Raw genomic sequence first — 27975 nt, 5'->3', positions numbered from 1 at the left:
CTATTTCCTCATAGGAAGATGATTGCTATAGTAGAAATGGTGTATATAAAATCATATTAAAAGCTAGTAGGCAGTAACCTGAAAAATATATATACTATTGATACATTATTTTTTTCTGGAAATGTAAAGAACAAAATTACAGAAGTAAGTCTTCAGATTACTTAAAATCATGAAGAACAAGGAGAGCCATACTAGTGATTAATATTTAATTGGTACTTTTTATGGATGATGCTGATGAAGCCAATAGTGATGGCTTTCTTGACTGAGGTAGACGGTGGGAACGCACTGTACTAGATTTTCGGCTTGAAACTTCCTTTGACACTTTCTTTATTTGTACAGGTGTAGGCTGAACTTGGGGTTTTTGTTTACTTTCTTTTCTAACACAAAGTAGCCAATAAAGACAACTTAAAAGGGAAACCAAAATAATGAGCAGAAATGGAAGCAGATAGGAAAACTTTTCCTCTTTCTTTGGTCTAGGAGGTGGGCCACTGTCTACACTACCTCCATGTCCTCTTATTATACAGTTAGGAGGATCCCAGAGGAAGTTGCAGTGGCAATGATGTTTATTGTTGCAGATGCCCCTGTTATTACAGAACATAGGTGAACAGTTGCTGTCTAATGCAGATATATGTACACAATGCCTATGGATACAGATATGATTTAGCTCACACTCTGTGCCATCTTTCACATCACCTATATCAGTTAGGTTTGTCCCAGGATGGTAATCAGTGCCCCAGCATGATACATTTTTGACAACAGCAAAATGAATGGTACTGTGATTTTTCATATGGGGAATTTCTATCACATTATCACATTGAATTCTCCCACAAAGTGCATCATTGCCTTCACATTTTATGTATGTAGGTCCCTGAAGACCACAATGGCCAAAACGATCACCTTTAGTGTTTATTTCTCTGTAGCAATGTCCATTTGCAGTCTTTGCATTCCGGCCAAAAATCTGTCTACAGTGTTCATTGCGGTCATTACATCGCTTTTCATAGCAATAGGCTAAGACCCCACAGGGTATTCCATCTTCCACATAAACATCATCTGGACATTTATGGAATGTTCCATTGCACCACTCTGGAAGATCACACAAGTTATCACTTTTTCTACACAGAGTCCCTGATGGTAAAAACTGACAGTTTTTGCAGCAAAGTCCAAAGGCACAGGAAGACCCAGTAGTCAGAGTGCAGTTTGACATGCAGCACATGTCACTTGCACACTTCTTTAAAGATCCACAGTCACATTGCTCGTTGTCTTCAACAACACCATTTCCACAGTGGGTCATGTCAAAAATATCCTTTGTGTACATGTTTTCCATCAAACAGCTTGCGTTCTTTATACTGTATGACCAAAAGTAATTATAACTACAATTGCTGAATTTGGGTATTGGTGGGCTGCTCATGTGCATTATACATTTACTGTAACTACACTTACATGTATCATCATCATGGCTCATGCCCAAATTATGACCTAAGTGATGAGCCACTCCAAGGGCACGAAGGTTCAAAGTTCTGTCTATGAAAGTAACAACTGCACAACTACGCTTCAGATCACAAATCCCACTGGTAGAAGCAATGCCATTTAATCCTCTCAAGTGCCTATGTATGAAAAGATGTGAGGTATCATGTTTTAATCTATGAAGAAAGTTTGAGGCCTTCCACCGGCAATATAGTTTTAGAGATTTTCTTACATCATCTACTAAAATAGGGTTTTTCTTATTCCAAATCTCCAAACCAACCAATAGTGTTTTAATTCCAATTACTTCATAAATGGTATCTACTATACTTATCACAGAATATAGATCTGACAGCATTATTGTGTAATTATGTTCATAGTGATCATATAGACTCTTATCCACGACCACTACTAATTCAACAATTCTAATATGGGTCCACCAGCCTTCAAAACTACTTTGTTTGAGAGTTAAATTACCACTTTTTTGTAACTCTACTTGGCATGTTATGTTATCTTGCATAAGGCTGGCACTCCTTGATTCTGTTTTATTACTGTCCATTTTATAGACTAGATGTTCAAATTTGGTAGAAAACTTCTTGGGCATAATTTCATAAACAATATTATTTATCTCTAATAGTCCTTGAAAGCCTCCAAAACAGGTACTAATGGAAACTAATGATTCGGAGTCACCCTCCACATAACCGTGGTAGTAGCAGTCATCCTGTACAAAAGGGAAATCTTCAAGCAGAGAGTCCTGCTCAGAGTAGGTGAACACTGGGAGGTGCCTGGTTAGAAAAAGATTCTTGATCTTCATGTGGATGATGTGTCTCTGGCCTCCAAGTTTAAAGCTATAGGAGACCCAGTTTGGAGAGTTCATTCCTCTGGCTTTCTCAGTTACCTTCAAGGGAATCACCACTTCTGTGGAACTGTGGTAGTGCAGATGTCCAGCCTGGGTGAATTCAGGAAAAGATAGGAAAATCCAAAACAGTTGTGTCAGGAACAAGATTCTCATGGATAACAATGCTTCTATCATACTCATCATGTATGTACTCCTATAAAAATGTTGATTCAGAGAAGAATTAAGAACTGGCACACATAGCCACTCAGAGTCCTTCTAGGCTGGGTATATATAGTGTGAATAATTAGGCATCTGTCCTCTGGAAGAGTCAAGTCCGTATCCCTGTAATAAAATAAAATAAAATCCAACATGGATGAGAGTGGTTATAAAAGCAGGGTTGGAAGAAAGAAGAAAGAAAGAAAGAAAGAAAGAAAGAAAGAAAGAAAGAAAGAAAGAAAGAGAGGAAGGAAGGAAGGAAGAGAAAGAAAGAAAGAAAGAAAGAAAGAAAGAAAGAAAGAAAGAAAGAAAGAAAGAAAGAAAGAAAAGAGAGAGAGGAAAGGAAAGGAAAGGAAAGGAAAGGAAAGGAAAGGAAAGGAAAGGAAAGGAAAGGAAAGGAAAAGTGCACTGAGGGTGTGTACTCAAGGAATGACCAAAGATATTGCTTGAATGATAAGTGTCAATAATCTCGGCACACTGAAGAGGAGAAAGGAGAATGGTAAATCAAAGACAGCTTAAGATACTTTAAAAAACCCTGTATCAAAAAACAAAATGTTGGGAATATGCATCAGTGCTAGAGGACGTGCCTAGCATTTTCAAGATCCTAGTTTCAATTCTTAGCATCACAAATAAAAATCAAAGAAATAGGAGGCCGGGAGGCAGGCAGGAAAGAAGGAAGGAAGAAAAGAAAGATGAAAGTGATTGACATGTGTAATTAGATATGGAGAGTAGGGGCCTAAAGAGATGATTGCTTGTTATTAAGATCACTAATGGCTCCTCCCAAGGACTTTCCTCACTGCTATTTTTAGCACTCACACATAAGCTCACAATTACCATTAATTCATCTTGTATAAGATCTGATGCCCTCTTCCAGTCTCTATGAGCTGCTTAAGCATTTGGTACACCTACACTCTTGTAGTCATATACATATACACATGAATAAATAAAATAAATTAACCTTAAAAATAAGAAGCAACAGGAGGCAGAAGGCACACAAAAATGAAAATTGTCTATATTTGAAGTTATTACATGTGATACACAAGAAAAATTAGTTAACCATTATCTAAGTATACAAATATTTTTTAAGATAATTCCATCTCATTTATCTAGCTGGAGTATTGGCTTTCCTTTTTTTTTTTTTTTTTTTTTTGGTTTTTAGAGAAAGGGTTTCTCTGTGTAGCCCTGGCTGTCCTGGAACTCACTCTGTAGACCAGGCTGGCCTCAAACTCAGAAATCTGCCTGTCTCTACCTCCCAAGTGCCTGGACTAAAGGTGTGTGCCACCACTGCCTGGAGTATTGGCTTTTCTTATGAAATTTAGATTGTCAATTACTTGATAAAATGATATGAGATATAATTTTAAAAAACCAATTATGTCATTATAAAATGTATTTAATATTGCCTATCAGAATCTTCCATATGGGTGCTGGAAACAGAGCCTCTGCTCTGGATGCCAACCCATTCAGCCCACACCCAGTTGCAGCTTGACTCCCCAGGTATTTTGACACAACCAGGACCAAAAGTGAGTTCCCAAACCTTGCCCCAATACCTGGTGGAACTGGGGCCCCTGTACCCTGGGACACAGATACCCCACCAGCCATAGACCCATGTTCCTTCCTGTTTGGACCTGTGATGAGAACAGAGCCTCTGCTCTGAACAACAACCCATTCAGTCTACACCAAAGTTGTAGCTCTATGCCTCAGGGATTTTAACACATCCAGGATCATAGAATCATAGGATAATAGGATTACAAGCTTACAATGGGTACAGGCTCCAGTCAGAAAACAGCAAGGCCAGTTAACAACAGAGATAATCAGATGGTAAGAGGCAAGTGCTAAAACATAAGCAACAGAAACCAATACTACTTGGCAACATCAGAGTCCTGTTCTACCACAGAAATCACTGGATACCCCAACAGACCTATAAATTAAGATTCAGATCTAATTTCTCATCTCATGAAGATGATAGAGGACATTAAAAAGGACATAAGTAACTCCCTTAAAGATATACAGGAGAACACAGGTAAACAAGTAGAAGTTTTTAAAGAGGAAACACATAAATCCCCTAAAGAAACACAGGAAAACGTTATCAATCAGGTGAAGGAACGAACAAAACAATCCAGGATTTAAAAATGACATAGACTAACAGACTGGATACATAAACAGGACCCAGCATTTTGCTGCATACAGGAAATACACCTAAATGACAAAGACAGACATTACTTCAAAGTAAAAGGCTGGAAAAAAATTTGCCAAGCAAATGTTCCCAAGAAACAAGCTGGAGTAGCCATTCTAATATATAATAAAAAAGACTTTCAATGAAAAGTTATAAAAAAAGATCGGGAAGGACACTACATATTCCTCAAAGGAAAAACCCACCAATGTGAACTTCCAATTTTGAACATCTATACCTCAAATGGAAGGGGACTGCATTTGTAAAAGAGGCATTACTGAAGTTTAAAGCACACATTTAATCTCACACAATAATAGTAGGAGATTTCAACACCCCACTCTCACCAATTGAAAGATTATTGAAAGAGAAACTAAATAGTGACACAGTGAAACTGAAAAAAGTTTTGAATCAAATGGTTGTGACAGATATCTACAGAACATTTCATCCTAAAAGAAAAGAATTTACCTTCTTCTCAGCACCTCATGGTACCTTCACAAAAATTGACCATATGACCGCACACAGAATAAACTTCAATTGATAAAAGAATATTGAATTAATCCCATGTATTCTATTGGATCACCATGGACTAAGGCTGGTCATCAGTAACAAAAAAGCAACAGAAAGCCCACATACATGTGGAAGCTGAACAACTATGTACTCAATGATAACTTGGTCAGGGAATAAATAAAGAAGTTAAAGACTTTTTAGAATTTAATGAAAATGAAGGTACAACATATATAGACTTATGGGACATACTGAAAGCAGTGCTAAGAGGAAAACTCATATCCCTGAGTGCCTCCATATAGAAATTAGAGAGTTTACACATTAGCATCTTAACAGCACATCTGAAAACTCTAGAATAAAAAGAAGATATTATACCAAAGAGTCATAAACAACAGGAAATAATACAACTCAGGGCTGAAATCAACCAAGTAGAAACAAAGAGAACAATATAAAGTATCAACAAAACAAATAGCTGGTTCTTTGAGAAAATCAACAATATAGATAAACTCTTAGCTAAATTAACTAGAGGGCACAGAGACAGTATCAAAATTAACAAAATCAGAAATGAAAAGGAAGACATAACAACAGAAACTGAGGAATTTAAAAAAAATAATTAGATCCTAATATAAAAGTCTATATTCAACAAAACTGGAAAATCTAGATGACATTCTAGACAGAAGCAACATAACAAAGTTAAATCAGGATAGGATAAACCATCTAAACAGTCCCATAACCCTTTAGGAAATAGAAGCAGTCATTAGAAATCTCAAAATCAAAAAAATAGCCCAGGGCCAGATGATATTAGTGCAGAATTCTATCATACCTTCAAATAAGACCTAATATCAGTACTCTTCAAACTATTGCACAAAATAAAAACAGAAGGAACTTTACCCAATTCTTTCTATGAAGCCACAGTTACACTTATATCTAAGCAACAAAAAACTAAACAAAGCTAGAACGTCAGACCAATTTCCTTTATACATGTCAATTCAAAACCATTCAATAAAATTCTCATAAACTGGATTCAAAAACATATCAAGATAATCATTCCCTATGATCAAATAGGCTTCATCCCAGGAATGCAGAAATGGTTCAATATACAGAAATCCATCAATATAGTCCATTATAAAAACAAAAACATAGGAAAAAACCACATGATCATTTCATTACATTCATTCATTTCATTCTGATTAAAAGCCTTTGACAAAATACAATACTCCATCATGTTAACAGTATTGGAGATATCAGGAATTCAATGTCCATACCTAAATATAATAAAAGCAATATACAGCAGACCAATAGCCAACTTCAAACTCAATGGAGAGAGAAACTCATCGCAATCCCATTAAAATCAGGGACAGGACAAGGCTACCCACTCTCTTCCTATATATTCAATACAGTACTCAAAGTTCTAGTCAGATCAATTATACAACAAAGGAAGATTAAAGGGATACAAGTTAGGAAGGAGGAAGTCAAGATATCACTATCTTGACAGTGATATGATAGTATAAGTAAGTGACCCCAAAAATTCTACCAGAGAGCTCCTACAGCTGATAAACAACTTAAGCAAAGTGGCTGAATATAAAACTAACTCTAACAAATCATTAGCCTACCTCTTCTCAAAGGATAAATGGATTAAGAAAGAAATTAGGGAAACAACACCCTTCACAATAGTCACAAATTATTTAAAATATCTTAGTGTGACTCTAAACAAGCATGTGTAACATCTATATGACAATAAATTTAAGTCCCTAAAGAAAGAAATTGAAGAAGACATCAGAAGATGGAAAGATCTTCCATGCTCATCTATTGGCAGGATTGATAAAGTAAAAATATCCATCTTGCCAAAAGCAATCTATAGATTCAATGCCATCCCTATCATAATTCCCACTCAATTCTTCATAGAGTTGGAAAGAGAAATTCTCAAATTCAAACCCAGGATAGTGAAAAATACTCTCATAAGAAATGTTCAACATCCTTAGTCATTAGGGAAATTCAAGTCAAAACAACTCTGAGATTCCACCTCATACCAGTCACAATGGCAGATGCTGGCAAGGACATGGAGAAAGAGGAATACCCCTTCCTTGTTGGTGGGAAAACAACATGGTACAACCACTCTGGAAATCAGTCTGGTGGTTTCTCAGAAATAGTTGTAACTGAAGAAACAGCTATACTACTATGGAATATACCCAAAAGATGCCCAAACACATAGCAAGGACACATGGTCCACCTTGTTCATAGCAGCCTTATTTTATAATATCCAGAAGCTTGAAACAACCCAGATGTCCCTCAACAGAAGAATGGATACAGAAATGTGGTACATTTACAAAATGGAGCACTACTAAGCTATTAAAAACAATCACTTCATGAAGTTCTCATGCAAGTAGATGAAACAAGAAAATATCATCCTGAGCGAGGTAACCCAGACACAAAAGAACACACATGGTATATACTCACTGATAAGTAGATATTAACTCAAAACCTCACAATGCCTATGATACAACTCACAGACCATATGGAGCTTAGGAGGAAGAAGACCAGGGTGTGGATGCATTGAAGGAGGAAGAGGATTATCATTGGAGATGGAGGGAGGGGAGACCTGGGAAGAAGAGGGGAAGAAATAAGGGGGCAGTATCAGATAATAGAGGCAACAAGAGAGAGGTACAGAGGATCAGGAATTTGAATAAAAATATGTAGCTGGGGATGAGGAACTGGGGATACTCACTGGATGGTCCCAGACGCCAAGGAAAAGAGAGTCTCTGAGGACCCAGTGCGAATGATTTTAGCAAAGAATGGAAAATAGAACCTGTAGAGACCACCTCCAGTAGATAGACACAGCCCACAGTCGTGGGATGGGGCCACACACCTATCTCAAAGTCTTTAACCCAGAAATGTTCCTGTCCAAAGGAAGAATCTGGACAAAAAAATGGAGCAGAGACTGAAATATGGCACATCCGAGGACTGCCCCACCTGGGGATCCATTCTGTCTGCAGACATCAAACCAGACACTGTTGTCATTGCCAAGAGGCATCTGCTGACAGGAATATGGTATGACTTCTCCTTGGGAGGTTCAGCCAGCAACCGGCCAATACAGGGGTGAATGCTTAGAGCAAACCATCAGACTAATCTCAGGGACCCTAGTGTAGGGGCTGATGGAAAAACTGAAGGAGCTGAGGGGGATTGCAACCCCATAGGAAGAACAGCATCAGATGGCCAGACCACCCAGTGCTCGCAGGGACTAGACCACCAACAAAGGTGTCCCATCCATGGCTGCAGATACATAGGTAGCAGAGAATGGCCTTGTCTGATATCAATGACAGGGGAAGCCCTTGGTCCTGTGGAGGTTTGATGCCCCATTGTTGGAGGATGCTGGAGGGCTAAGACAGGAGAGGGTAGGTGGGCTGGGGGGGCAGGACCCTCATAGAACAAAAAGGAGGGAGGGAAGGGAGGATGTGGGATGGGGAACTTGTGGCAGGGTAACCAGGAGGGAAGTGGGATATCATTTGAGATAAAGTCTGCCATATGACACAATATTAATTTTTCTCTTCTGTAGATTTCTCTTCTCATTATTCTCATCAAAACTAAGACAGTAAAAATATCATTTATCTTATACACACACACACACACACACACACACACACACACACTAGGGTGGGGGGGAGAGAGAGAAAGAGAGAGAGAGACAGAGATAGAGACAGTGACAGCGAGACATAGAAACAAAGACAGATAGAGACAGAGAGATTCAGAGAAAGACAGAGACAAGGAGGGGGGCATAACCAATAATTTAATTGTCTTTGAAGTCATTTTCCTCTCCTAAGATAGACTGAGAATTTTACAAATATTCAAGCTCTGATTATTGTTTGCCCTAGTAATCCCTTCTTCAATATTCCTTTCAGTTTTTTATTTACTATAAGCTGTTTGTAGGCACCAGACTATTCCTTTGAAACATTATTTACAAATATCATCAGATACTTGAATATATATTCAATCACAGCACAAGACACTACATATATTAGAACACAGGTATATGGAACAAAAAATCTTTCTGTAAGAATTTTTACCACATCAAAACAAGAATTGTCTTTTTTTATCAGTTTCCAAACTACTACTGCCAAGATACCTTTAAAAGTCCATATCTCTATCAATAAGTCTATTTGTGATCACATTTATTTTCTCAGAAAAATGGAGGTTTCCTGTATATGCCAATTTTGTCTTTCTGGGGCATCACTAAATTGTTGTTGACTGTCACAGTTCTAGCTCATTCCTCAGAAGTCTACTAATTTCCAAGCATCACTCAGTTTTATATTCATTTCCATACTTAGTTATGAGAGAAGACGATTTCTGAGTACTGAAATCTCATGGATAACACAGACATCTGACAAAATGTCATAGGCTAGGTTACCTAAACTGTCAAAAAAAACCATTATTTTTGTGATTGTAGAAATTTAAGATAAAGGTACTACCTTATGTAGGGTCTGTGGAGGTACCTTTACCTGGATGTGGCAGACATTAAACTAGTATCATTAGGTTGTCATTTGGAAGCCACTGTTATCTTTTAAATGCCTTTAAATATGTCATTGTTGTTGACATGTGATAAACAACTTGTTGTTCATGCAAAGAAAGGAGCAAATCATCTCACCAGATATTCAAACATGGACTACTACTTTTACTATTCTGATCCCTAAGTATTGTAGTATATAGAACAATGATGTCTAAGATGTGCAGAATTAACTTTTTCAGATTTTTGCTTGTAAAATTTAATGAATGTAAGAAACAAAACTTTATGGTTAGTCCAATATATGGTAACTATGTACTGTACAATCTAATGTTCCACGCTACTTGCCTAAGAGCTCTATGCAACATTATTTTTATTTGATACGGTCTTGTGAGAAATGAAAGCTGTAGTGGTAGTAGCACTTACAATGGAATAAGAAGCATATACATATGCATGTAACAACAATCAATGAAACAGGAAATTAAGAATTTGAAAATAACAAGGATGAGTGTCTGAGAGGGAGTGGAGGAAGAAAAGGGAAAGGAGAAGTGATATCAGTATCTCCAAAAAAGAAGAAAAGAATAATTTCAAATCTGACACCATCTATTACTTCTAACTTAATATCAATTCATGGAACTAGAAGTCACTTTTAACTGCTGACACAGAGAAAAAACCAGGAATAACACATACACACTTTGGATGTGTGTGTGTGTGTGTGTGTGTGTGTGTGTGTGTGTGTTATTTAGCAACTCTAAGAGATTTATTCAGATTCTTAACAATGGGAGACCTGGGGTGCCTCTCACATTCTTGCCTGTTCTTGGGACTCTTTTCCTCCTACTAGATTGTCTCACTCAATCTTAGTATGAAGTTTTATGTCTAATTTTATTGCATTTTGTTATGTCATATCCAGTTGATACCACTGGGAAACCTGCTCTTTTCTGAAGGAAAATGTAGGAACTGTTGATCTGTTGGAGAAGGGCAGTGGGGAGAGTTTGAGAGGAGTTAGGGAGAAGCTGGAGTATAAACATATTATATGATTTAGTATCCTGTGTTGTGATTGAATACTTACACAAATATGTACGCATACACATATGCATGCACAAGCACATGCATATATATATATATATATATATATATATATATATATATATATATAGTGTAACCAAGAAAAAATAGATTTCTGGTTTTGCATCCACTTTGCTCCTCCAGTCTAGTAAGTGTAACTGCTGTCACTAATCAAAGAAGCTTATTTTTTGCAGTAGGCACAAATCATTATGGAAAGACACAACTAACCAAAATACAGAGAATAACTGACTGTGATGCACCTGATTCCACTTAACACAACACAGCTCTTATACCAAAGGCACAGGCCACACAGCAGAAGGAAAGGACTGGAAGAGACAGAGGACCAGGAATCAAGGTTGTGTTTGCTGTATATGTTGAGAAAGCTGCAGCTATGCAACATCTGTAATGTGTTAACCTTCATAAGACCTGAACAATGGCAACATCAGCTGACACGCCACACAAGATACCACACCTAGGTGAAGAGTTATAGGCAACTTAATCCTTTGTGAGACTAGAAGAATCAGTTTTGTCCAAGAATAAGCTCTCTAATTGGTTATCCATCATCTAATAATACAAATAAAGCAATCATTGGAAATTATCAAAATTACAAAGTTAAAATATAATTCCCATTTTGGTTTAACTTACGTTTCACACATGAAGAATGAATAAGTCTCTTTCATGTACGTAGCTCGTATTTATGTGCATTCTTTAGTAATATAAAGTTGAAATATTTTCCTTTCTTAATTGGCATTTTTCTTGACAAGAAATATTGAGTTCTCAGTGTATATCAAATACAAATCAGAGGTATTTAAAAGTATTTAATTAAAAAGTTATAGTTGTATATAATAATATGCTAGCTTTAACTGTCAGTATGGTACAAACTTAGAATCATAAACAAGTAGACCTCTAATGAATTTTCATGAGTTTGGCCTGTTGTCATATCTGTAAGGCATTTTCTTCTTGATTAATGATTGATATATGAGGAACTAGACCACTGTAGACACTGCCATCCTTTGGAAAGGTGGGCTGGACTGTAGCAGAAATATACTAAGCAAGCAAAGAAAAAAAAGTGTTCTTCCATACTTTCATAATTTCTGCTTCACTACTTGACCCCCATAACCCTGCCTTAAGGAACTGACCTGGCTTTCTCTGAACATAATTTTAACCTACAAACTAAATAAGCCCTTCACTCCTCATCTTGCTTTTGGTCAGACATTTCTCAGAGCAACAAAAAAGCTAACTCATACACGATATAAATTATCATACTACACAATTATAACTGAGGATATTTACATTGGCAAAACTGGAAAGGAACATTTTTGTTGACACGTGTTATTAATGCTGTTTTGTGGTTTCAGCACACAAATTAAAAACTGATATTTTAATGGAAGATCTTAAGTTCAACAACTATATTACTTTTGGAGCTTGAGGAAATATTTGCAGTTCAATCCTATTGATATATAAGAAAAAAACTCCAAGGCAATGTGGTCTTGTTTACCCATAAGTCTATGTTAGGAAGTTGGTATGAATATCAGTTTACAATAATGTTGCAGATTCCCAGCAACTAACTCTAGATGGGCTGATAGCACTGAAAAACATTTGTTGCTTCCTCCTTTTTTAAAGCTGTGGTAATGTCTGCTAATAGCATATATTATATGATGATTAACTTTAATGGTCAGCCTGACATACTCTTAAAGCAAAAGTGATTGCGCAGATCAGATTAGCTTGTGGGTATATCTAGGGGCTGTCTTGATTGTATTCATTTAACTAGGAAGACCCATGTCATTTCCTAGACAGGGGATTCTGTACTGAATATGAGTAGGGAAATCAAGCTGAATACACGTATGGATGCAATAATTCATTTCTTTGCTTATTGACCATGGATTCAATTTGAATAGCTCTATCAAGCTCCTCCAGATGTGGTTTTTCCAGGATGGATTGTAACTTGGTGCTTTGAATTAAATCCATTTCACCCTTGAGTTCTTTTGGTCAGGGTATTTTATAAACAGCAACAGAAACAAAACTGAGGCAGGTGGTTTAGATGCTTAAACAAAATGACGTACATTAAATATTTAGTACAATGAATACCATATTAATGTACTTGATAAAATACTGTCATTAAGAGAGTAATAAATATGTTCTCAAATTTACAGCTCTTTCTATCTATTCAAAGACCTATTAATTATTCTTTTGGGCTCTGCAGAACTTACACTAAAGTACTCTTGAGTGTTTATTGTGGAACAAAGAGAAAATAATTTTCTGAACAATGAATTCAAAGGAAAGCTGATTTTCATTTTTAAAAAAGCATCCAAAGCTACTGTTGTAATTTCATATCTGCAGAAACATTTCTACCTGATATTCTGATTTGATTTCTCTTTCAGTAAGTGGGAAGTACAATGCTCTAGTTTGCCTTTGCTTTCTCTGATAATTTATTGACCAAAAGCAACTTTGGAAGGAAAGGGTTTTTTTAGTTTAAAGGTTGTCATCCATCATTGAAAACAACAAACTTGGAACTCAAACCAGAAACTGAAACCAGAACTATCAGTACAGAGGCTTACTGACTTGTTCCCCAACTCATGGCCAGGTACCTTTCTTATACAACACAGGCTCACCTGCCCAGGGCTGACATCTCCCACAGTGGGATGTCCTCCTACATTAATTAGCAACCCCCCACAGATATGCCCATTTGCAAACTTGACCAAAGAAATCTCTCAATTGAGTCTCTTTCAGATAATTTTGGGCTGTGCCTAGGTGACAGCTGAAGCTGACTAGACAAGACTGAATCTCCAACCTGAATATGTAGATATTTCTTAAGCCTTCTAAAGCAGCTATTGTGTTGAGTTTTCATCTAATATTTTATTTTCTTTCTGATTTACTCTCTGTTTCTCAGAAACATAGGTCTTTATGTAACTATCTGGGTTACTTCCCTTTCCCTTTGAAATCGATACTTTTTCCTGGTATCTTGATTTTGGCACTAGAAAAAGAGGTATGAAAATTCTTCCGGATTTAATCATGTAAAATAAATTCTGTTCGTGATCATTTGAATTGGACAGTTTTAAAAGAGAACACAGCTTAGATTACTCTCTCTTCTAACTCTATTTTCAGAGTTCCTTAATTTTTACACAATGTCTAGTTTGGGTTCCAAGAACCACAGGACACAAAGTTTCAATCAGTTATTTACTCTTTTCAGATTTTTCTGGCTGCTTTCACCCTTGTTTTTGATGTCACTGAGAATTTTGATGACCACAGCAGAAACAGTTTGTAAGAGAGCTTTCAATTACTGTTTTTCTGATTTGAATTTATTTCATAATTTCACTGAGATATGAGTTTTTTCTAAGAAAGGCTACAAGCATGAAATGGATTGTCCTTATTATATCAATTGTATTATACTGTCAATATGCCTAGGACTACTCAGTTTGAGTAACTAAACTTGATGTTTCTTGAAATTCTCCACTGTAAACTTGCACATGCTGTCATCTCTGTGTGGGTGTCACTTTTCATGGTGCACAGAGAAGGGGCTGGAGAATTGTGTTTCTCCTCTCCCAACAAACTCTTAAGATGTACATTTTTTTTTATGCCTTTCTACCGCCTTTTCTTGAATCTAACATAAAATTTCACAGGAAGCAATCATTTCAGACTGGGTTCTTTCACTTAACAATATACACTAATTTTTATCCATGGAGTCAAATTGTGCCTACGTTGGCTATGGCTTCCATCATTATTAACATTTTCTCTCTCTTCTTTTCTTAGGAATTTCCTGGAAAGTCTTCCTCATATGAAATCTCAATCTTTTAATGATTACATTTATTCTACTGTTATATAGGAATCCTATCAATGTAGTGTTGATTAAAAGGACAAAGAATGCACTATAGTTTTAAGATGATATTTTTATCTATTTAGTGAACATTTGAACATTGCCTATGGCCTTTACATGTTGCTTAACCCACTCATTCTCTTGGGTGAACTAGGAAATGGAGGTACTATCATGGAGGGAAATGTCCTTGTCCTATGTGAGACATGAGCCTTTCTTGCAAAATTCCGGCTTTTAATTTTATGAAGAACATATTGGGGATATTTAAAATGATTTTAATTCTGCCTTGAGTGAATTGGTCTTAAACTCTTTACCAAGATAATTTGGTGCCATTCAGAAAATTAAAATCAACACATGTGAGGGAACACTAACTGGGTGGCATCTGTCCTCAGGAGTTTTCATAGGACCTTATATGTAGTCCCCAGCAGTTCATCAGAACCATTCTCTCTCTAACCATTTAAGAATGCATCAAATTCTACTTCAGTTAATATGAACAGAGATATGACATTCCATTAGTTTATTTATTTCATATTTCAGGGCGCAAATTTGCTCTTTGATTTCAACTATCTGATGGGTCATGCAAGAGTGTCATTCTTGATTGTCCATTGCATGCATATATACATATACATATACATATACATATACATATACATATACATATACATATACATATACATATACATATACATATACATATACATATACGGGTGTGTGTGTATGCGTATAGATGTATTTATGTGTATATATGTATATATATATATGTATATATATATACAAAAATATATACATATATATATGGTGATATATTTTAGTTTAATTGTTTATGTAATTTTAGTAGTTGGGGTTCAATATTTCAAATAACCCTGACATTGAAGTTGTTATAAAAATAAGTGTCAGTCAGTCTTAGTAGATTCAGCTATTTCTGTTTTCTTTGACTAACAGTCTATTCAACCGTTAATACCATTGGAATTTTCTTTTGTTCTGATACTCGAAGAGCATACCCAACTTGGAAAATAATTAAAACTCAACTTTTTACAATGTGAAAATATAATATATACACTTAAAAACATAGTTAATTCTTGAGTATATTTCCTATCTTATATGTACTATGTTTAGTTACGTTTTTAAAATAATTTAGTATAAATAAAACTTACATAGAAAATATATTAGTCTCTTCTACTAAGAATACAAATAAATAGGTCAAATTTTATGGCAGGAAATGGTTTCATCTCCTAACTTTCAGATATGAGTCATTTTAAGAAGGAATATGCCTCACGCCAAGTTTAGATAATATATTTGGTTTCTGTGTGGCTAAAAAAAATGAGTTGTTAGGGATCACCAAATAGTCTGCTCTGCGTCAAAATACCCCAAGACTAGGGTTATCAAATGGTATCAAATTCTTTGGAAACAAATATAATGCCATAACAGACAAATAAATGTTTTTATATTAATGGTTGAAAACTAGCCAGTTTGTTCTGCATGTATGGATAATAATATATCATAAAATATCTTTAAGATTCTGTGTGAAGCCAGGAAGCAGCCATGTAGGGAGCCAGAATTTATTTCCACATAATGAGTACAAATTTTTGCCTTTAAAATCCAAGACTGGAATTGTAGAATATTTTACAATATTGTCTGAGAGTTTCTTTAAATGTAGGGTCTTTTGAAATATTTGGAGTGCTGAGATTTGAGGCACGACAGTTTAATTGTTAAAATGATTACCTGGGAGATTTTCAGTGTTTTGGTATTGTCTCTTTTTTGCATGGATATCTTTCCTTCTTAATAGTCATCTCCCATGGATCCATTGGAATTACCATAGTGCCCTTAACATTAACAGCTTATTTTAGCCAGCTGTGGGAGTTCATGCCTTTGATTTCAGCACTTGCCAGGAAGAAACAGGAGAATCTTTGTAAGTTTGAGGCCAGCCGGGACTACAGAGTGAGCACCAGGACATCAGAAGAGCTAGGACTACACAGAGAGACCTTGTCTCCAAAAAGTTGGTTCTTTTATCAAATTTGAATTATCAATACATTATTATAAACTATTTATAATAGTTAAATTGAGCAATAAAAGTAATTTCTCAAATGTAATTGAAATGTTGGACCCACTGATCAACATTTCTCTACCCATTAGGTTTCTCTCCTTTTAAAAAGCCAATGAGACTTCTGGTCTGGGCACCAGCATAAAGCAGATCTCAGGCAGCAGCTCTGTACCCAACCTCACAAAACTCAGAGGAAGAGGGCCTCCCAGGAGCTTTAACCCGGGCAGTATCTCAGGTAAGGAGACACCAACACTTGCCCCAAACAGGGGGTAATTGGGACTCAAGAATTCACTCCTGGCCCGGAGTGTGGGTTCCTTCAGGTCTGGGCCCAAGAGCTCGGCAGAGCCCCAAAGTCAGCTCTGTACCCAACCTCACAGAACCCAGAGAAAGCAGTGCTCCCAGGAGCTCTAACCCGAGCAGTATCCTAAGCTCTAACCTAAGCAGTATCTTTGGCAAGGAGGCAGCAACACTTGTCTCAAACAGAGAGTAATTGGGATCCACTGGAACCCAGGAATTCACTCCTAGCCCAGAACACAGGTTCCTTCAGGTCTCCACCTGAGCACTGAGCAGATCTAGGGCCTCAGATCTAACCTCAGCAGCAAAACCCACCCCAAACAGTTTTGACACAACCTAGATAATAGGAAAGACAGGCTCTAGTCAGAGACAGCGCAGATAGCACAAAGGAGATCCAGATGGCAAAAGGCAAGCACAAGAATATAAGCATCAGCAACCCAAGGTACTTGCCATCACCAGAACCTAGTTCTCCCACATTAGAAAGTCCTGAACTCCCCATATCACCAGGAAAGCAAGAGCCAGATCTAAAATCACTTCCAATGATGATGATAGAGGACTTTAAGAAGGACATAAATAACACTCTCAAAGAATTTGAGGAGAACACAGATAAACAGGTAGAAGCCCTTAAAGAGGAAACACAAAAATCCCTTAAAGAATTTCAAGAAAACACAAACAAACAGATGAAGGAATTGAACAAAATCACCTAGGATATAAAAATGGAAGTAGAAATAATAAAGAAATCACAAAGGGAGACTACACTGGAGATAGAAAACCAAGGAAAGAAATCAGGAGTCATATATGCAAGCATCACCAACAGAATACAAGAGACAGAAGAAAGAATCTCAGGTGCAGCAGATACCATAGAAAATATTGACACAACTGTCAATGAAAACAAAAAATGCAAAAAGTTCTTAACACAAAATTCCAGGAAATCCAGGACACAATGAGAAGACCAAACCTAAGGATAATAGGTATAGAAGAGAGTGAAGATTCCCAATTTGAAGGGCCAATAAATATCTTCAACAAAATTATAGAAGAAAATTTCCCCAACCTAAGGAATGAGATACCCATAATCATACAAGAAGCCTACAGAACACCAAATAGACTAGATCAGAAAAGAAATACCTCCCGTCACATAATAATCAAAACACAAAATGCACAAAACAAAGGAAGAATTTTAAAAGTAGTAAGGGAAATAGGCCGAGTAACATACAAAGGCAGACCTATCAGAATTACACCTGACTTATCACCAGATACTATAAAAGCCAGAAGATCCTGGACAGATGACATATAGACCCTAAGAGAACATAAATGCCAGCCCAGGCTATTATACCCAGCAAAACTCTCTATTACCATAGATAGAGAAACCAAGATATTCCACGACAAAACCAAGTTAAGACAGGATCTTTCCACAAATCCAGCACTACAAAGGAAAATAGCAGGAAAGCTCCAATACAAGAAGGGCAATTATACCCGAGAAAGAGCAAGAAAATAATCCCCTTCCAACAAACCCAAAAGAAAATAACCATACAAACAAGGCCTTAACTATTAGCAAGAATGACAGAAAGCAACAATCCCCTTTTCTTAGTATCTCTTAACATCAATGGAATCAATTCCCCAATAAAAAGACACAGGCTAGTGGTCTGGATACACAAACGGGACCCAGCTTTTTGCTGCATACAGGAAGCCCACCTCAGAGACAAAGAGAGACATTACCTTAAAGTAAAAGGTTGGAAAACTATTTTTCAAGCAAATGTCCCTAAGAAACAATCTGGAGTAGCCATTGTAATATCGAATAAAATTGACTTTCAACTTAAAGCTATCAAAAAGGATAAGGAAAAACATTTCATACTTGTCAAAGGAAAAGTCAACCAACATGAACTCTCAATTCGGAATATATATGCGCCAAATGCAAGAGCACACACTTTCATAAAAGAAACCTTACTAAAGCTCAAAGGACACATTGCACCTCAGACAATAATAGTGGGAGACTTCAACACCACACTCTCAGCAATTGACAGATCATGGAAACAGAAACTAAACAGAGTACAGTGAAACAAACAGAAGTTATGAACCAAATGGACTTAACAGATATTTATAGAACATTTCACCCTAAAGCAAAAGAATATACCTTTTTCTTAGCACCTCATGGTACGTTCTCCAAAATATATCATATATTTGGGCACAAAACAGGCCTCAATAGATAACAAAATAATTGAAATTCTCGCCTGCATCCTATCAGATCACCATGGTATAAGGCTGGTCTTCAATAAAGACAAAGACAATGGAAATCCCACATTCACATGGAAACTGAACAACAGCCTACTCATTGATAATCTGGTCAGGGAAGAAATAAAGAAATTAAAGACTTTTTAGAATTTAGTGAAAATGAAGACACATCATACCAAAACCTATGAGATACAATGAAAGAAGTGCTAAGAGTAAAATTCATAGCTCTAAGTGCATACAAAAAGAAACTGGAGAGAGCATACTCTAGCAGCTTGACAACACACTTGAAACCCTAGAAGTAAAAAAGCTAATAAACCCAAGAGGAGTAGACAGCAGGAAATAATCAAACACAGGGCTGGAATCAACCAAATAGAAACAAAAAGAACTATACAAAGAATCAATAAAACCAGGAGCTGATTCTTTGAGAAAATCAATAAGATAGATAAACCCTTAGCAAGACTAATCAGAGGGCAGAGAGCCAGTATACAAATTAATAAAATCAGAACTGAAAAGGGTGACATAACAGAAACTGGGGAAATTAAAAGAATCATCAGATCCTACTACAAAAGCCTATACTCAACAAAATTGGAAAATCTAGATGAAATGGACAATTTTCTAGAGAAATACCAGTTGCCAATGTTAAATCAGGACCAGATAAACCATCTAAACCACCCCATAATCCCAAAAGAAATAGAATCAGTCATTAAAAGTCTCCCCACAAAAAAAATGTCCGGACCAGATGGTTTTAGTTTAGAATTCTATCAGACCTTCAAGGAAGACCTAATACCAATTCTCTTCAAACTATTCCACAAAATAGAAAAAGAAGGAACACTACCCAATTCCTTCTATGAAGCCACAATTACACTCATACCTAAACCACACAAAGACTAAACAAAGAAAGAGAACTTCATACCAATTTCCCTTATGAACATCTATGCAAAAATACTCAATAAAATCTAATGAAATGAATCCAGGAACACATCAAAACAATCATCCAACATGATCAAGTAGGCTTTATCACACGAATGCAGGGTTGGTTCAATATATGGAAATCCATCACTGTAATCCACTATATAAACAAACTCAAAGAAAAAAAAAAACATATGATCATCTCACTAGATGCTGAGAAAGCATTTGACATAATTCAACACCCCTTCATGATAAAAGTATTAGAAAGATCAAGAATTCAAGATCCATTCCTAAACGTAGTAAAAGCAATATACAGCAAACCAGTAGCCATCATCAAACTAAATGAAGAGAAACTTGAAGCAATTCCACCAAAATCAGGGACTAGGCAAGGCTGCCCACTCTGCCCCTACTTATTCAATATAGTATTGGAAGTCCTAGCCAGAGCAATTAGGCAACACAAGGAGGTCAAAGGGATACAAATTGGAAAGGAAGAAGTCAAAATCTCACTATTTGCAGATGATATGATAGTATACATAAGTGACCCCAAAACTTCCACCAGAGAACTCGTAAACCTGATGAAAAACTTTAGCAAAGTGGCTGGATATAAAATTAACTCAAGCAAATCAGTAGCCTTCCTCTACTCAAAAGATAAAGTGGCTGAGAAAGATACTATTGAAATGACAGCCTTCACAATAGTCACAGATAATATAAAATACCTTAGTTTGAATCTACCCAAGCAAGCAAAAAAGCAAGTTCTTCTATGAGAAGAACTTCAAGCCCCTGAAAAAAGAAACTGAAACAGATCTCAGAAGATGGAAAGATCTCACATGCTCATGTATTGGAAGGATTAATATTGTAAAAATGGCTATTTTGCCAAAAGGAATCTACAGATTTAATATAATCCCCATCAAAATTCCCAATCAATTCTTCACAGAGATAGTAAGAGCAATCTTAAAATTCATTTGGAATAACAAAAATCCCAGGATAGCAAAACCTACTCTCAGCAATAAAAGAACTTCTGGAGGAATCACCATCCCTGACTTCACGCTGTACTACAAACCAATAGTGATAAAAAACTGCATAGTATTAGAACAGAGACAGGCAGGAGGATCAATGGAATAGAATAGAAGACGCAGAAATGAATCCCCACACCTATGGTCACTTGATCTTTGACAAAGGAGCTAAAATCATTCAATGGAAAAAAGACACCATTTTCAACAATGGTGCTGGTCCAACTGAGGTCAGCATGTAGAAAAATGCAAATTGATCCATATTTATCTCCTTGTACAAAGCTCAATTCCAAGTGGATCCAGGACCTCCATGTAAAACCACCTACACTGAAACTAACAGAAGAGAAATTGGGAAAAGCCTCCAACACATGGGCACAGAAGAAAAGTCCTGAACAGAACACCAATGGTTTGTGCACTAAGATGAAGAACTGACAAATGAGACCTCATAAAACTGCAAAGCTTCTGTAAATCAAAGGGCACAGTCAACAGGACAATGCGGCAACCAACAGGTTGGAAAAAGATCTTCACCAACCCTACATCTGATAAAGGGCTAATATCCAAGTCATACAAAGAACTGAAGGAATTAGACTCTAGACAATCAAAGAACCCTATTAAAAAATGGAGTACAGAGCTGAACAAAGAATTCTCAACTGAGGAAGCTTGAATGGTTGAGAAGCACTTAAAGAAGTGTTCAGCATCCCTAGTCATCAGGGAAATGCAAATGAAAACAACACTGAGATTCCACCTCATACCAGTCAGAATGGCTAAGATCAAAAACACAGATGACAGCAGATGTTGGCTAGGATGTAGAGAAAGGGGAACACTCTTCCACTGTTGGTGGGATTGTAAGCTGGTAAAACCACTATGGAAAGCAGTCTGGCGGTACCTCAGAAAATTGAATATAGTGGTATCTGAGGACCCAGCTATACCACTCCTAGGCATATACCCAAAAGATGTTTCAACATACAACAGGGATATATGCTCTACTATGTTCATAGTAGCCTTATTTATAATAGCCAGAATATGGAAAGAACCCAGATGTCCTTCAACAGAAGAATGGATGCACAAAATGTGTTACATTTATTCAATGGAGTACTACTCAGCTATTAAAAGCAATGAGTTCATGAAATTCTTAAGCAAATGGAATGTTCTGGAAAATATCATCTTGAGTGAGGTGACCCAATCTCAAAAGAACATACATGGTATGCACACACTGATAAGTGGATATTAGTTAGCCCAAAAGCTCACAATATCTAAGACACAACACATAGACCACATGAAACTCAAGAAAAAAAAGGAAGACCAAATTGTGGGTGCTTTGGTCCATTTTAGAAGGAGTATCAAAAGATTCAACCAGAGCTCCCAAAGTCTAAACCTCCAGCCTGAGAGCACAAAGGGAGGGAGTCATGTCTCCACCTGTATAGGGATTTGAGGGTGGCCTTGTCAGACATCAGTGGAAGTAGAGGGCCATGGTCCCTGAAAGTTTGGATTTCCTAGTATTGGAGAATTCAAGAGCAGGGAGATGGGACTGGTAGGATGTTTGGAGCACACCCTCATAAAAATAGGAGGAGGGGGTATGGGATAAAGGGTTTGGGGGGAGAATGGGACAGGAGATAAGATTGAAAGGTAAATACATAAAATATCCAATAATAGAACAGATAAAGGGTTTGAAAAAACAAAGAGAGAGTTTACTTATTTCAAATTATTTACAAAAGTTTCTAGGAGATGCTAATTGGCTAAGATCTGAGTTTAAGCTTTCTACAAAAGAATTTAAGTCTCTAATATTAAGTTTAATATTCTCAAGAAAGATGTAAATCCTAATTTTCCTCAACAATTAATAGACAAAAGAGAAGTAATCTCACAAAAAGTAGAAAAAGCTATTATTAATCGATATATTATATAGTCTGATTAGTTGTTGACAGTGCTATAACAGTCCTTTGATAAAAGTGATTATTAATATATATTTATATTTCTTTAAATACAATTTTCATGACTCTCTGAGTGTGGAAGGAGTTGGTGCTTCTGTCCTTATTTTACAAGAACTCTGAAAAATTGACTTTAAAAACAAAGAAGGGGAATGGTACCGCTCCAGGAGTCCCCCAGAAATACCTTGTTCACTTTTGACTCTCTAAAACTGAAGGCTCATGGCAAATCTGCTGCTGACTGCCTCTGGTATCACTGAGACCAATAAAAACTATGCCACAGCTATGTGGAAGGACCCTCTTACCCTTAAAGGGAATGGCACAGACCCAGTTCCCTTATGTGCCAGAGGATTGATATGCCTGTTTGATACTGCAGAAGGTGTAGCTAACCGGCTACCAGAAAGATTAATGAAACAAATAGATACCCTCACAAAGCCAGGCCCAACCATAAATAAGATGAATAACAATTGACTTCCTGAGAATTCCCTTCTTTTTCCTTTCCAGGTAAAAATGAATCACCTGTGATGTCTGCTGTTAGAAGTTCTAATCCAGATACTGGCCTCCGAACTTATACTACTGACTCCTTCAACAGGCCATTGACAAAAACATCAAACAGCTAGAGATTGACATCTCTAATCTGAAAAAATCCCTCATTTCGCTGTCTGAAGAGACCTCCAAAAATCATAAAGATCTTTATTGGACTTGATTTACTGTATTACAATAGAAAAGGTTGTGTACAGCTCTTGACTGTGTACAGCCCTTAAAGAAGAATGTTGCCTTTGCATAGACAAGACAGGGAGGGTTAAAGAGAGCATGAAAAGGGTCAGAGAAGGTCCTGAGAAAAGTCAGAGAGAGAAAGAGAAAGATGAATGCTGGTACAATAATTGGTTTTCAGCTTCTCCGTGGTTGTCAACCCTACTTCCTCCCATCTTGGGACAATTAATTAGGTTATTTTTGCTTATTTCTTCTGGTCCCTGGGCCTCAAATAGGCTGACTAACTATGTGAAACAACAGATAAACAATTTGGTAGCAAAACCTAAACAGATACATTATCATAAATTAGCTGTGGAGGACCACGACTCAAGATGAGATTGTTACTCTATCCAGGGTGTTCCCAAAACCCATCTCCACCCAACCTAAAGGAGGAGACTTCCACTCCTAGACCAAGCAGAGAGGGACCACTCAAAGCACCCCCTGACTGGTGATCTGAATTCTTGCTTAGGATGCGAGGCTAAGCACTGCAAGGGAATATAAATAAAAGTTAAAAATATCTCTCTGGTTTCCCTGAGGGATAAGCCTGACTGCATAGTGGTTGATGTCAAAAGTATCTCCTCTCCAGGAAAAAGACATCAGAACGGGTATGGCCCTGATGCCTCACTGGGCAATGACAGGGGGAGCAGAGCCATTACAAAGTCCCCTTCAATTACTGGATGTCAGGCCTCTATCCCAGCCTTCACAAGATTAGAATTGCCACAGTACTTCTATACTTAGAGAAGGGAGGAGATGTCAGGGGCAGCCCTGCTTATACACTGAAGGCCTAAAATCAGCCATAGGCCTAAAATCAGCAATAGGCCTCTCATACATCTATACTAATACCAAGTCTTGGGTCTCTGTGGAAAAACATTGAATCAGATAGCTATAAGCTATTGTAAACAGGCAGCTTTTATGGAAATTTACCAGCCTGAGTAGTCATAGACCTTGTAAATAGGTAGCCTTGGTAGATAATACCAACTTAGATAAGGACAAGTGAATCATTGGCAGAGTCACAGTGACCTGTCCCCTGAACTATCACCCAGATGATACAGTATTCTGAAAGATATCTGTATTCCCCCTGTACACCCAAGCTCCAGTGTCATCTCCTTCCCCACCTCCTGGCTTTTTGTGTTTATAACCCCTGTGTGAATAAGTAAAAATTACGATTTGAAAAAAAATAAATAAATTATAAAAAAATAAAATAAAAATCTTAAAATCAATAAAAATAAAATAAAATAAAATAAAAAGCCAATGGCATATTACTTAGCCCAATAGAATTGTTTTAAGGTATAATGATAAACTAAAACATAATTTCATATTTACATTAATATAAAACTTATCAGTTGAAAATTAAAGAAAATAAAATGTGCTAATTATTTATATTTAGCATTCCTATTTAGATTATGTAAAATTGATTCAAAGCTTTAAAAACACAACAAATTATTCCAAAACCTTTCTATTACTAGTTTATGTAATCACCTTTCCAAGTATTGACAAAAGAAACTAGTAGAAACACAATGAATTCCATCAAGTTAAAAACTGATCTATACTTACATCTTGAAAGGTTTCATAGGCTAGTGGCCAGTTAAATCATATTAATAGTATATACTTTCTGGAAGTTAGTTGGTAGAGACCACCGAATAATTTTGGTTTGAGTCAAAATGCCCTAATGGACCACGAAATGGTGCTATATTTTGTTTGTATATTTTGTTTGATATTGTTTGTGGATTTTGCTTAGGATATCTAATCTACACACATAAAAGTTAAAATACATTTTTCTGTCCATGTTCATTTTCATTAACTAATTATTTCCCTCTCCACCTTTTTCTCCTCAGAGAAGGACATTTCGCTCATGGGTATCAACCTAATATCAAGTTGCAGTAGAACTAGATGCATTTTCTCCTATTGATGCTAGGAAAAGCAGGATACTTGGAAAAAAGGGATCCAAAGGCAGGCAACAGAGTGAGAGACAGACCCTGTTTCTGCTGTTAGGAGTCCTGTATGCAAACCAAACTGCACATCTTTTACACTTGTATAGAGGACCTAGATCCAGCCTGTGCATGCTCTCTGGTTGGTAGTTCAGTCTCAGCAAGACCCTATGGACCCAAGTTAGTTGATTCTGTAGGTTTTCTTGTGGTGTCCTTGACCTTTCTGGCTCCTTTCTTCCTTCTTTCCCTTCTTTCAAAAGATTTGCATGTTCTACAACATTGACTGCTGTATTTTCATAGCTCAATGATACAATTAAGAAATAGAAGTTAGAGAGATATGAGCTTCCCTATCCCAAATGGGGAGAAAAGCGTATCAATATGAAATTACTGCAGTGATGAGTGGGACGTAGGGAGGGAAACAGCAAGTTTATATTTTACTTTTTTGGAAACATTGAAGTGAATATTGGCAAGCTAGCAAGCCAGACAGAGTAGACCATAAAATCATGCAAATCATATTAATGGGGCTTCATTTTGCCCCTGCTTGTATCTTTAAATAAGGACTTTGACCTTGTGCCAAAAATAATCTTTTTCATGATATTGGTCTGTGGTGATTTCATAAAGAAGTTACAATAGTGATTGGGCTTGTATTGATCTCCTTCATGTAACTGAGTAACAGGGTTCAGAAAAAAGCAATATACAAACTGATTGTTGAGCTGAGTTCACAGAACATAATGCCAGAGCTGGAGAGATGGTTGAAGAATAAAGACCATATGTTGTTTTTGTAGAAAGCAGGTATTCATAGATCAGTTCCTCTCACTGTATCAGGTCAATCCCAACAATCTCTAACTCCAATCCACATCTAATACATAAACCTATATATATAAACAAATTTAAAAAAATCAAACTGAAAAAATGCCTTACATTCACAGGTAACAGCTTAGTTTACCAAAGACTTCTCTAAATGATTGTGCTTAGAATTAATTTCTGAAAATTTTGCTAAAATGGACCATTAGAATTCCATGATGTTAATGTCCATATAAATTTGTCCTCTTACTTGTAGTCAAAGACTTTGACTTTGAATGATCAGATTATGTTTCATTTTTGGTATGCTTATCTTGTAAAAATAATTTGTTTAAAAATAGTTGACTTTAAATGATTTACAAGTTACATTATTTTGAATGAGAATGACTTAATCATGTAAAGATCATAAAAGTAAAAGAATATCCATGTGACCTTAGGGAGACACAAGCAGCAGTGTTGAAAATATCAGTATGGGTGAGCTGCTCAGGAACTCAGTGCTATAACCACAAACAACATTTTTTATTAGTATTAATAAGACTGCAATCTACATAAAGTGACAAAATGAATTGATGTAAAGTGTTCATACCTTGCTTTTTACTTGTGAAACCAAACTGAGCTAAGTCTTGATTATTCTCCTCTTACTACACAGAAACTGCAACATATCATCCACTTATGCTCTTATGTTTGTGCTAATTTCTATGCAACTACAGAAAATGAATGCATTTGTGAACCTATTGTCTGGTACATCTATTAAGACTCAAGGAATCACCTCTAAGATCTGTTTGGTTACTGCAATTTCATGGTTATAATCTTTTAAGTGCTAGAAATTTATCTCAATGCAGTAATGGGTAACAAGGGTAGAAAATTTTACCTTTTTTTCTCATAAACTATTACAAACAATGGCCTTTACTTTGCCATAAGTAGATAGATAAATCATCTCAGTCTTAAAAACCAGCTATAGATTAGAGTAACTCAAAGGATTGTCAGTTCACTACATAGTAAAAGATATGGAAATTTAAAGGATTTAGAATGATAGTTGATTTAAAAAAAATTCAGTGTCTCAAAAAAGCTTAGAGATATAATTGTGGATATTACCCATTTCTTCAGAAGAAAGAAAACAAATGACTCTTTTATCTAAAATATGCTAAAAGAACAACTAAAAATCATAGTTCTAAAACATTTATCTTCATCATATAGTAAAAATAAAAGTATATTTAAATATAGTACTACAAATAAGTTGTCAAGCTATATCTAGATTCCTAGAATTTGAACAAATTTATGTTGCCATCTTTTGAATAATTTTAAGACATAGTTTGAGAATAGTAATTTAATCCCAAGTAATATTGCAAAACTACTATGACATAACCAGAAGAATGGTTGTTTTGTTACCTTTGGTCCATGCAAAAAGTAAAGGTAAGTGATTGTTGAATTAGTTATGTCCTTCTTATGATGAAAGATGTCCTCCAAGAAGTCCAGGGAAGCTTCTCTTACACTGGATCTTTAAACCATCCATGTGCTTAATAAATGT

At 36.3% G+C, this 27975-nt stretch overlaps 1 protein-coding gene across 1 annotated transcript; it reads right to left on the bottom strand.

The window, feature by feature from the left end:
* Adam29 (ADAM metallopeptidase domain 29) lies at positions 1-27948 on the bottom strand. The gene is made up of 2 exons (XM_028757721.1): positions 27837-27948; positions 1-2641 (listed from the first exon to the last, which is right to left on the bottom strand). Exon 2 carries the CDS (start codon positions 2501-2503, stop codon positions 206-208), a length of 2298 nt encoding a protein of 765 aa, XP_028613554.1. The 5' UTR covers positions 2504-2641; positions 27837-27948; the 3' UTR covers positions 1-205.
* Positions 27949-27975: the final 27 nt, after the last annotated feature.

The sequence above is a fragment of the Grammomys surdaster genome, unplaced genomic scaffold (genome assembly GCF_004785775.1).
Source record: "Grammomys surdaster isolate TR1022 unplaced genomic scaffold, NIH_TR_1.0 126182, whole genome shotgun sequence".
Taxonomy (NCBI): domain Eukaryota; kingdom Metazoa; phylum Chordata; class Mammalia; order Rodentia; family Muridae; genus Grammomys; species Grammomys surdaster.
Note: the sequence above shows the minus strand (reverse complement) of the source record. Positions and strands in the feature narration are given on the sequence as shown.